Source organism: Corylus avellana, chromosome ca9 (genome assembly GCF_901000735.1).
Source record: "Corylus avellana chromosome ca9, CavTom2PMs-1.0".
NCBI lineage: Eukaryota > Viridiplantae > Streptophyta > Magnoliopsida > Fagales > Betulaceae > Corylus > Corylus avellana.
Genome location: NC_081549.1, coordinates 2,309,866 through 2,321,038, shown reverse-complemented (window position 1 = coordinate 2,321,038; position 11,173 = coordinate 2,309,866). Strand labels below are relative to the sequence as shown.

Here is an 11,173-nt window from a genome sequence, read left to right as displayed (position 1 = left end):
ACGTTCGAATGGATGGCCCGCACGCTCGCCGTCACTGACCGCTTCGTCGACCTCGGTGCCCTCCTCCACTTCATGGCCTCCAGCCCCTGCCCCTGCTCCGACGGTATCTTCTCGTGCCCTTCCACCGAACCCATCTTCAGATTTTCGATCAATGCGTATTGTAGAGTTGGGAGGGTGGACGAGGCTGTGGTTGCGTTTGAAACTATGAGTAAAATGATCGACGGGAGGCCCAGTGTGGCGCTTTATAATATTTTGATTCATGGGTTTGTGAAATGTGGGCAGCATGAGAGTGCATTGAAAGTGTATGATGAAATGATTAAGAGTAGGGTTAAGCCGGACGTGTATACGTTTAATATTTTGATCAGTAGTTATTGTCGAAATTCGCGGTTTGGGTTAGCTCTGGAGTTGTTTAAGGAGATGAGAGAAAAGGGGTGCAGTCCAAATGTGGTTAGTTTTAATACTTTGATTAAGGGGTTCTTAAGGGAGAGGAAGTTTGATGAAGGGGTTGCAATGGCATACGAGATGATTGAAATGGGATGTGAGCTTTCGAGAGTGACTTGTGAAATATTGATTGATGGGCTTGGTAGAGATGGTCGGGTGTCGGAGGCATGTGACCTATTGATTGATTTTTCAAGGAAAGGAGTTTTGCCCAATGGGTATGATTATCTTGGTCTGGTGGAGGCACTTTGTGAGAATGGAAATGCAGGTAGAGCGTTGGAGCTTGTGGATGAGCTATGGAAGAGAGGGAGTGTTCCAAGCTTTATTGCTTGTACTACTTTGATCGAAGGTTTGAGAAGGTTAAGGAGAATTGATGAAGCATATAGACTGATGGAGAGGATGCTTAGAGAGAGTATGGTTCCGGACAGTGTGACTTTTAATTGTCTCCTTCAAGGTCTATGCAATGTGGGAAGAACTGTGGATGCAAATAACTTGAGGTTGTTGGCTTCTCGCAAGGGTTTCGACCCAGATGGAATGACCTTTACTGTTTTGGTGTCTGGTTATACGAGAGAGGGAAAACAGAAGGAGGGGGAAGTGGTGGTGGATGAGATGTTGGATAGGGAGTTTATACCTGATCTTGTTACATATAATAGGTTGATGGATGGGCTTGCTAATGCAAAAAGTTCTGTGCAGCAGCAAGCTAATGTGATCATTAGTAAATGAGAATAACAACATTTTTCAGATTGGATTTTTTATTTTTGTGTCCACACTTGTTTTGAACCAATTGGAGTACTTGGTTGATAACGAGGAAAAGAACCATCATTTCAGGAAGTTTACTTGCCTGTGATGTTTCTGATGTGTATATCATGAACGGCACCTGAAGGGAAAGAAATTATGTATGTTTGGACTGATGAGATATAGAAGGCTATGAAGACATGAAAACTTGGACAATGAAACGGAAGGTAATAAATGTTCTCCAACTCTTGTTCAGTTTTCAGTAAATTGAGTTAATTAATGCCACTTCTAGAATGTCAGTAAAAGAAGTGTGTGGAATGGAGCTTTGATTATGGACCTTCAAGAATGGAGAGCGATATGAGGGATTCTATATAGCCTTGTCGCTTCCACGTGAAAGAGCTTATCATGAGGCTTCTGCAATCAAGAGCAAGTTGCCTTGTGGTATATACTTCTTATTTGACCTATGAAAATCATTTCTGACAAGCTCATTGTAAAATTCAAAATATATATATATATATATATATATATATATATATATATATATATATACACTCGTTGGTTATTTATTGGCAGTGAGGTACTCTGAGCATGGATTGTTCACATGACACACTTCCTGTAAGATTGGGTGTAATCTTTGGGGAACTGGGTGAAGGATGAATTAGATCGGCGTGCACAGAAATATCATCTCCAGGAATCTCCCAGATTTAGTTCATGGAGTCTGAGACTTTAAGGTGATGTATGCAGCAAGTCGAGTATTGCATTATATGAATTCACCTAGTCCTAGTGAAGAGTAGGTAGATTTAAGTCGGGAATTTCGAGTGGAGATGCATATATGTAGAGAAAAAATGGACCATGAAGTATTTCTTCATGGGAATAAAAAATTCAATCATCTCGTAAGATCTTCTGCTGCTTGTGCCTGCAATTTTTTCATCATCTTCTTTTGGTTGTAAGTTTTTATTTTTTATTTTTTGGTTTGAAATAGTGTTTTGATGTATGGGAAAGGTAAGATTTATTATTATTTATTTATTTTTTGTGATTTCTACATTTGAAAGGTGTTTAGTGAATTGAATTGTTTGTTAATGGTTTTGAGAAAAATGTGTTTTTGTTTTGGTTAAGAAAAATGCATCTACTCGCATTTTGGACATATATCAATTTAATCATAACTCATGGATCGAGTAGTTTCTTAGACTTATGGTGCCCGTTTGACAACCCGCTTATTTTTTCTTTTTACTTTAAAATGTCAAACTCCTTTTTTCATATTAATAAATAACTTTCTTCACTTATTTCATATTTATGCCACGTCAACTTATTTTTATATGACATCAATCCATTTTTTTTCACCTTCTCTAAAAAAATGTTTTCCAAACACACCAATGATTATTATTGCTAGGTGGACATCTTGTGAGGTAATGTGAAAAAAGTCATCCACACGTCACTCTCTAGTCTATACTATTGTTAATTATTTTATAAGTTTCTTATAAATTGATACGTTAGTTCGAATACACTTTTAACCGTCATGATTGTACCAAATTGATATATTAGTTCGAATACACCTTTAACTGCTGTGATTGTACCGCCACATTGTAGGACTCCATTCATGATGTGGGTCTCCATGGCTCCATGACATGAGACTTATGATCTATAGTCATGATATATATAAAATGATACAAACTTTGGAATGGGAGGGTGTCCAAAAACTTACATGCATATAATTAAACTTCAACTATGTTTGACATTTAGAATTGTAACATATCATCATACTTCACAGTTAGATCAGTATCTTTGAAGACTCACTCTATCGATATTGATCATATAATAATCATTTATCTTTTGACAGCTTTATTCACTTATTAGTATTCAATGACTTAATACTATGCACATACATAAACATTTTTAATCCAATTTAGAAGCGTTTATAAGTTCTTCCATGATTCAACAACAAAGCCACAAATTATTTGTTCTCATGCTTTATGAACGTGTCCAATTTCATAAGCGACGCAGTTGCTGTCTTTGATAACAAATAATATAAATTCTGAATAAATGTTAAAGAACTTATATAAAAATAATTAAACTTCAACTTAAGTAAAAAAAAAAAAAAAAAATCAAAAATCAAAAATCAAAAGCGACCCTTGATATGCTAAAATGTGACACTTTTTTTTTGAACGCAAAATTTCAATAATCAAGAATCCCGTCGTAGAGGAACAAGGTGGTGATTCGGCACCTGCCAACGTCTCCGCCTAACTCCGATCTCTTCCTTCGCGTCGACGAAAATTCGCTCGCCGCTGCATCTGGCTCTCTTTCCGCCCCGGAAAAAAAACAACTGATCAAAACACGGGTGAAGAAAATTGAATCTGCAAATCTGGGATCAGGTATTTCCCGTAACAATTTTTTTTTTTTTTTCTAAAAAAAAAAAAAAATTTTCTACGTAATGCTTCCAGGGGGTTTGATCGTTGGACTTCGTTTTGCATTTCATCCTTCTCTTTCCCCAATTTGTACTCTCTCTCTTATTCAGCTAGCAGAGAGTGCGTGAGAAGGCAAATTACCGAAATTCAAAGTTTTCAATACAAATAAGAGAAATTCATATAGGTTTCAGCTCTATCCGTTGTTTGTTTCCTGCGAAACTAAATGACAAGAAAAGATGTGATAGGAAAGTTTGAGCCCGTTCCTGGAAAATGAAAATCTCAAATCAAGTAAACTAGGTAACTTTATATCTCTCAAGTCACCAGGAGTCCTCTGGCACGCCGGTGTGATAAAAATTACTACTAGAAGTGCTCTAATTAGTTACTGTAGAAATTTAATATATATATATATATATTTCAATTTCCTATGGCACCTAGAAAAACGTAAATAAGCTGTTTAATTTCATCCATTTTCTCAGCAACCAAACAGAGCCTAAATGTAAAGTAATTCACAATCCAGCTTTCATTCTGCAACTTCATATCTCAAATTTCTCACTTCTGAAAATGCAGCAGAAACTACGAAGGTTCGTAGAGGTGTAATTTATCCTAATTAATTTCACACTCACACATTGGAGAAGGTACGGTCGGGAACTTGCCAAGAAGTTTCTCATCTTTCTTGGAGCTCTCTACTGAGTAGTATTCACTCATACATACAGAATGACTTCTTCCATGACCTTCCGAGGAGCCTCTTCATCTTCATATTTCACCCGTCCATGGACTTACGATGTATTCTTGAGTTTTAGAGGCGAAGATATTCGCAACAATTTTACTGCCCATCTATACGACGCTTTGCATTCAAATGGAAACAGCACCTTCATGGATGATGAGCTTAGAAGAGGAGAGGAAATTTCACCGGTACTTGTCAAAGCCATTGAAGCGTCAAGGATTTCAATCATTGTACTCTCAAAAAATTATGCATCATCCCCTCGTTGCTTGGATGAGCTGATGACGATCCTTGAGTGCAGGAAAACAAAGAAACAATTGGTTCTACCGTTGTTTTACAACATAGATCCTTCAGATGTGCGGCATCAGAGAAAGAGTGTTGGAGAAGCATTGGCTAAACTTCAAGACAGGTTCAAGGATGACACAAAAGTGAAGATGTGGAAGACAGCCCTAACAGAAGTGGCCAATTTGTCCGGGTGGCATTTAGGGAACGGGTACTTCTAACCACTCTTGTGCCTTCATAAAGAACTTTTTCTTATTCTGATCATAATACATCCTTTTATATATATATATATATATATATATATATATATATATATATATATATTAATCTCTGTATATTTCTCTGTATACTAAGACAGGGTCACTTCGTGCACCCACCCTTGAAAGATAAATTTGAATCATCATGTGATATATATATATATATATATATATTCAATTTTGGACTAGAAAGTGGAAATTTACAGAGATTAGGGGAAAAACTGAGATAAATCGGATATGTGAAGGAAAGTTTCCTGTCCTCCACCTCCACCTTGTGTCATTTTTTTTTTTTTTTAATTTATTTATTTATTTTTATCTCTGTATGTTTTGTTATTTTTTGTGTCATTATTTTGGGTAACTATGTTAATTCAGTCAATTAAAAACACCATTTTCGTTTAAGAATATTTTAAGCTATCTAAATTTGAGGATGTAGTACCACCCAAAATTATTTGATATTGAATAATGATAGATACTACATTTTTATCCTATAAGTATTCCACAATTCTAACGTGACAATGCCAACCAACCCTTGAATCGAATTGCCGACTATGGCAGAGGAAGGGAATATTCATTTTGGTAAAAGAGTTCTAAGGAATAATATCACCTAAGGTTATTTGATACCTAAAATGTTTGTTGGTGTTGAATTTCATGATAATCATACTTAAGTTTAGAACTGTTGAGTGAAATGCTTAATGTTGTACTAACATATTAATTTCTTGGGCTTTTTACAAACATCACCCTTGAACTTATATTTAGGTGTCAATTTGGTCCCTTATTTTCAATTTATACAATTAGATCCATGCATTTAAATTTTTTAGCAAATTAACCCTTCTATTAAATTTTTCTGTTAAAGTCTATCTGCTATGTCATCATCGTTTTAAGATGACATTATTATTCTTCATCTCCTGATGGCCCAAAATCTTGGCCACCATGACTAGTACTACCACAGCTACCTGCATAGCACCGCCATGGCGCCATTCTTCCATGCAAGCATGGATCTTTCTGTGATTGCAGCCATTTCCAACATTGTTTCACCAGTCCTACATCCTCCATCATTATATTTCCCTAGAAATATTCCAAATAATATAATCTCACAGAAATTGATGCTAAATCTCCCAAAGTTATCCGTAGTAAAAAAATCTCAATCTTTCCCAACAAAACCATTCAAAAAAATCACGAATGAAGATTCACCTCCGTCTAAAGGCAGTAAATTTGATCATGTTGTTTGCTCTAAAGTTATAAAAAAAACTAGTTCTTTCTGACATTGAAAATGCATTTTTTTGTCTATGAAATCACAAAATCCGAAACCAAAACTCAACTATTTCAGTCTTTCCCTGTACCAGTCTACACCAAAAACACTTAAATACAAGAACAAAATAATTTACTAGCTTTGGATTTGGCAGAATCCTAGCCTTTTCAATGATTGCACATGCAAAACATAGAGAATAGTAAGATTGAAAAGGAGAGAGAGATAGAGAGAGAGAGAGAGAGAGAGAGAAGAGAAGAGTAGTTTTTCTTTCAAGAAAAAGAAGGCTTATATCAAACGACTTGCAATTAATATAAGTGAATGCTAGTTTTCTCATTTTGAAAATATTGATGCTTGCAAGTTTCGTTAGTGGTGTTGTTTTGCATTTAGACTGATCACAGCGTAGAGGGATGGCGGTGCTAGGTTGATGGTTGTGGTGGTCGGCCTCAATAGTCTAGATTTTGGGCCATAAGATAATATCGTTTTAAAAAATAGGGAAAGTCAAAATTATTCTTCATTTATATCATCCATATCCATACTATATCAGTATATTCTAAAATCATAAGGAAAAAAAGAAAAGAAAAAGAAGACCAGCACGCATCACTACCATTTCATTTGTTAGAAGAGAGAAAAAAAAAATTGTAATTAGATCATGTTCCTATGTCTTTTCTTGCAAAAAGTCTAACTCATTATCTTTTTCTTCTTTTTTTTTTTTAAAAAAATCTTTTGCATTGGCAGGAATGGATCTAAATTTGTTAACCAAATTGTTCAAGTGGTCTCAAGAATAGTAAATCGTACATACTTATATGTTGCCAAGCATCCAGTTGGAGTAGAGTCTCGTGTACAAGACATTGATGTCCTTTTAAGTATTGGGATGAATGACATACGCATGGTAGGGATCTTTGGAATTGGTGGAATCGGTAAGACAACTATCGCCAAAGCGATTTATAACTTGATTGCTTATCAGTTTGAATACAGTTGTTTTCTTGCAAATGTTAGAGAAACTTCAATGCGAGAGTGCGGTATGGTACAATTGCAAGAGAAACTTCTTTTTGATATCCTAGGAGTCTCAAGATTGAAGGTTAGCAATGTTGATCGGGGAATCAATGTGATAAAGGAGAGGCTTTGTTGTAAAAGGGTTCTTTTAGTTCTTGATGATGTGGATCAGGTGGTCCAATTAGAAACATTAGCCGGTGGATGTGATTGGTTTGGTTTAGGAAGTAGAATCATCATAACGACAAGAGATAAACATTTACTAACTAAGCATAAAGTTGACTTAACATACAAGGTGAAGGAATTGGATCACAATGAAGCTCTTCAGCTCTTTAGTTGGAACGCCTTCAAAAGTGAGAAACCTAAAGAGGATTTTATGGAACTCACAAAACATGCAATATATTATGCTGGGGGTCTTCCACTAGCTTTAACAGTGCTAGGTTCGGATCTATATGGTAGAGATATAGATCATTGGAAAAGTGCGTTGGAAAAATACAAAAGAATTCCTGAGAAAAATATCCAAGAAAAACTTAAAATAAGTTATGATGGATTGGAAGAAAGCGAGAAGAATATTTTCCTTGACATTGCATGTTTCTTCAAAGGAGAGCATGTAGAATATGTCATTAAAATACTAGACAATTGTGGATTCTCTCCAGATATTGGTATCGTTGTGCTTATGGACAAGTCTCTCATAACTATTGATGAGAGTAATGCGTTAGTGATGCATGACTTGCTACAAGAAATGGGTAGAGAAATTGTTCGCCAAGAATCACCCAAAGAACCTGGCAAACGCAGTAGATTATGGTTTCACGAAGACGTTCGTTATGTATTAGAAGAAAATATGGTAAGAATAACATCAAAAAGCTCTTTTAATTATATGTTTGTAAAAATAGATGAAGAGATGCACACAAAACACACACGCATACGTACAAACATATTTATATACCATCCATCGGTTGTAAGTAGAATGCTTTTGATTAAGGAAAATAAATAAAATCATCATAAACAATTGCCTTTTACCCTAATCAAAGATAGATATAGTTTTTATGAGAATCTTGCCTTTTCTTTTATGAATGGCTAAGATTAATAAGACAACATTGACATTTTGAATATGATCACTTAATTTTGGACATTTCAATAATAAAAAATGAAAATCACCCAATTTGAAAATCTCAAAAAGAAGAAAAGCAACATACAAAGCTAGACGGATGGAATATAAGTTTGTTTCCTTTTCACAAAGTAATATATATAAATAAAGTTATAATTCTAGCTAGCTAGTGGTAGAATATGCAGAACTTTATGCTATGATTTTGCTGGCACACTTATGCATTGTCTTACCAGGAAACAAACAAAGTGGAAGGCATATTGGTAGAGTTGCCTAAACAAGACTTGATACGTTTGAGTTCCAAAGCCTTCATGAAGATGAAAAGTCTCAGACTGTTTATAAATCGTAATGCACGCTTTTCTAGAGGGCCCAATAATCTCTCTAATGAATTAAGATTGCTTGATTGGCCCGAATATCCTTCACAATCTTTGCCATCCAATTTTCATGGAAAGAAACTCGTTGCTTTTAGAATGTGTTCTAGCCTCTTCAAGGAACTGGGGAAGGAATTCAAGGTACATTTATTATTTTCAACATTTTTTTTAAGCTATGTTGTAAACTTCCTTCAAGCTAATATATTTCTTTCTTTTTTTTTTTTCCTACAGAATTTCCAAAACTTGACAGTTATGGATTTCTCCGATTGTCAATTCCTAACGAAAATCCCAGATCTTTCAAGAAACCCAAATTTAGAGGACTTGAATCTTGATAATTGTACAAATTTAGCTGAGGTTCATCATTCTGTTGGATTCCTTGATAAGCTTGCTTATTTAAATCTTGGTGGATGCTCTAACCTGAAGAGTTTTCCAAAAAGCCTCAAGTTGAGATCTCTTGAAGAGCTAGACCTTCAAGGTTGCTCAAGTCTTCAGAACTTTCCTGAAATTGAGTGTAAAATGGAATGTTTAACAAGTATTAAATTAGGCTACACTGCTATAAAAGAATTGCCTTCATCCATTGGGTACCTCACTGGGCTTCACCATTTATATCTAGAAGGGTGCAAAAACCTTATGAATCTGCCAAGTAGCATTTTTCAGTTGCAACATCTAGAGACTCTTCATCTCAAAAGTTGTTTAGAAGTTGTTGAGCTTCCAAAGATGGTGAGGGGTAAAAGACTATCCATGCCATCTACTCTGTCTACAGGGGAATATGAAATTTCATCAAGTGTGGAATTACTCCCATTATCGCCTCGAACAAATTCAACCATTTCTAATGATGATTGTTCCTCAATAGCATTTCCATCACTGCGAGATTTGGATCTTAGAAATTGTCCTCTGTTAAAATCAGATTTCCTTATGATGCTTAATTGTTTTTCCACCTTGAGACAGCTAGATTTATCCAAGACTGATATTGTTAGTCTTCCTGCATGCATAAATAGATTTGTTAGATTGAGGAGACTTCGATTGGAGTATTGCAAGCAACTTAAAGAAATTGTAGAACTTCCGCCAAATGTAGAAAATGTACATGCTAATGGATGCATGGCATTGGAAAGTTTTCCGAAAGTATCAGAAAAATTTCAATTCAATACATGCAACTTACAAGCGCCAAGATGGATTGATTTGTCTGAGTGTCATAAAATGCTTGTGAATATAGGGAATCATGTGGCAAAACCTTTATTGGAGGTATCTCTCTCTCTCTCTCTCTCTTTCTTATACGTGTTTGTGTGCCTTGGTTAATTTGTAGGTTGTTTTGCTGAAAAATGATCATATTCTTGTAACAGGGATATCTTAAGCAGCATGAATTTGGCATTATATTTCCAGGAAATAGTATTCCGGACTGGTTCGACCATCATAAGGAGACTTCAAATAGTAGTTCATGTGAAATAGATATTAACGGGCTCTTGCATTCAGATGAGATCAGAGGAATTGCGATATGTGCTGTTATTGGACCCTTTCTTGCTGTAACCTTAGAAGAAACCCCCCTTCCTCTTGTTAGTGTTAAGATCATTAGTAATGGTGTCCAAATGTCTACAGGAACTAGAATACTTGATCCAATGGGCTCAGAGCATGTATGGCTGGAGTACGAAACTTTTGACGTAAAGGCAGACAATCTGAGAGTTAAGTTCCACAGTAATTCAGAATCAGTGTTCTTTACAAGTTGTGGAGCCCATCTGGTATACAAGCATAGAGAGAATGCGAAAAATGATGATCCAAGAATGCTCCTTGAGGTTGGTGATGTCCATTTGGGTGCACCAGATGAAGGAATTGAAAATTATGTAATGGATGGTACTCAGCTTTCCAAGAGGTATCGCGAAGACGACGATAGCGACTTAGAATCCAATTGGTACCCACAACAGAAGAGGCCTTCTTCAACCCTGGGCATCAGAATTTCAGATTTGGAGGATACACTACTCGGTGAGTCACAACTAAACCAATCAAATCACTCTCAACACTAAAACTTGCCCAGTTTTTCTTAACTAAGGACTGCCTAAATGAACAAAGAGCCTTTGCTATTGTATTAATAGAAGTATCATGATGTACAATTACATAAGGATTAGAACTGCTGTTGTGTAGAAGATAAATCTGATTTCTTTTTCAATCTTATTTATATCTCAAGCTGCCATTCTTCTCCTTTATCTGAGGAGTTGGGTTGTTCTTTATCTCTTCTCTCCCTTTGATTTCTAAGTTTCTGTTGCTTGCTGTGACCTTGTACGTCTGAATGAGTTTGTGTCTCAATGCACCCCCTCAAGCTCAAATTAGAGCTTGGCCCGGTACTGAACGGTAAATAAACGAAGAAGTGAAAACCAGGCACGGAGGTGGATTCGAGAAAATTGTAAATTGTAAATTGGTTTTCTTTTCTTTTTTATACTCTTTTGGCAGGTTCGATTACAGAAGAGAGGGATATATATAAAGTCTTTATCCAAAAATTTCTTCAACGAGAAATGCTACACATCTCAAATTTTTTTTCTTAAAGTTAATTCTAAATAATGTGTCACTGTCTTATGAGTTGATGACACACTTTTTAAAATAATAAATCTCATAAGATGGTAACACACTATTTAAA

General features: G+C 35.6%; 2 protein-coding genes across 3 annotated transcripts; both read left to right on the top strand.

Annotated features, from left to right (window-relative positions):
* On the top strand, window positions 1-2,072 carry LOC132192210 (pentatricopeptide repeat-containing protein At2g36240; the record flags this gene model as incomplete). The annotated part of the gene is given in 1 exon segment (XM_059607482.1): window positions 1-2,072. A coding segment is annotated over 1 exon segment (1,161 nt), but the record flags the coding sequence as incomplete, so codon positions are not given.
* A 1,293-nt stretch (window positions 2,073-3,365) lies between these two features.
* On the top strand, window positions 3,366-10,713 carry LOC132162614 (TMV resistance protein N-like). Of its 2 annotated transcripts, none has more exons than XM_059572889.1 (6): window positions 3,366-3,542; window positions 4,289-4,789; window positions 6,820-7,918; window positions 8,416-8,691; window positions 8,782-9,792; window positions 9,891-10,713. In XM_059572889.1, the coding sequence occupies exons 2-6, from the start codon at window positions 4,290-4,292 to the stop codon at window positions 10,563-10,565; spliced, it is 3,561 nt and encodes a 1,186-aa protein (XP_059428872.1). In that variant the 5' UTR covers window positions 3,366-3,542; window position 4,289; the 3' UTR covers window positions 10,566-10,713. The 2 variants fall into 2 exon arrangements, with proteins under 2 accessions (XP_059428872.1, XP_059428871.1); XM_059572888.1 differs by having other exon boundaries at window positions 4,143-4,789.
* Window positions 10,714-11,173: the final 460 nt, after the last annotated feature.

What these genes read in the sequence shown, in the direction of transcription:
- LOC132162614 (XM_059572889.1), top strand. Translation starts at nt 4,290, where the DNA reads ATGACTTCTTCCATGACCTTCCGAGGAGCCTCTTCATCTTCATATTTC. An exon ending in ATGTATTAGAAGAAAATATG is followed by an intron (nt 7,919 to 8,415) that starts GTAAGAATAACA and finishes TTGTCTTACCAG; the next exon opens with GAAACAAACAAAGTGGAAGG. An exon ending in TGGCAAAACCTTTATTGGAG is followed by an intron (nt 9,793 to 9,890) that starts GTATCTCTCTCT and finishes TTCTTGTAACAG; the next exon opens with GGATATCTTAAGCAGCATGA.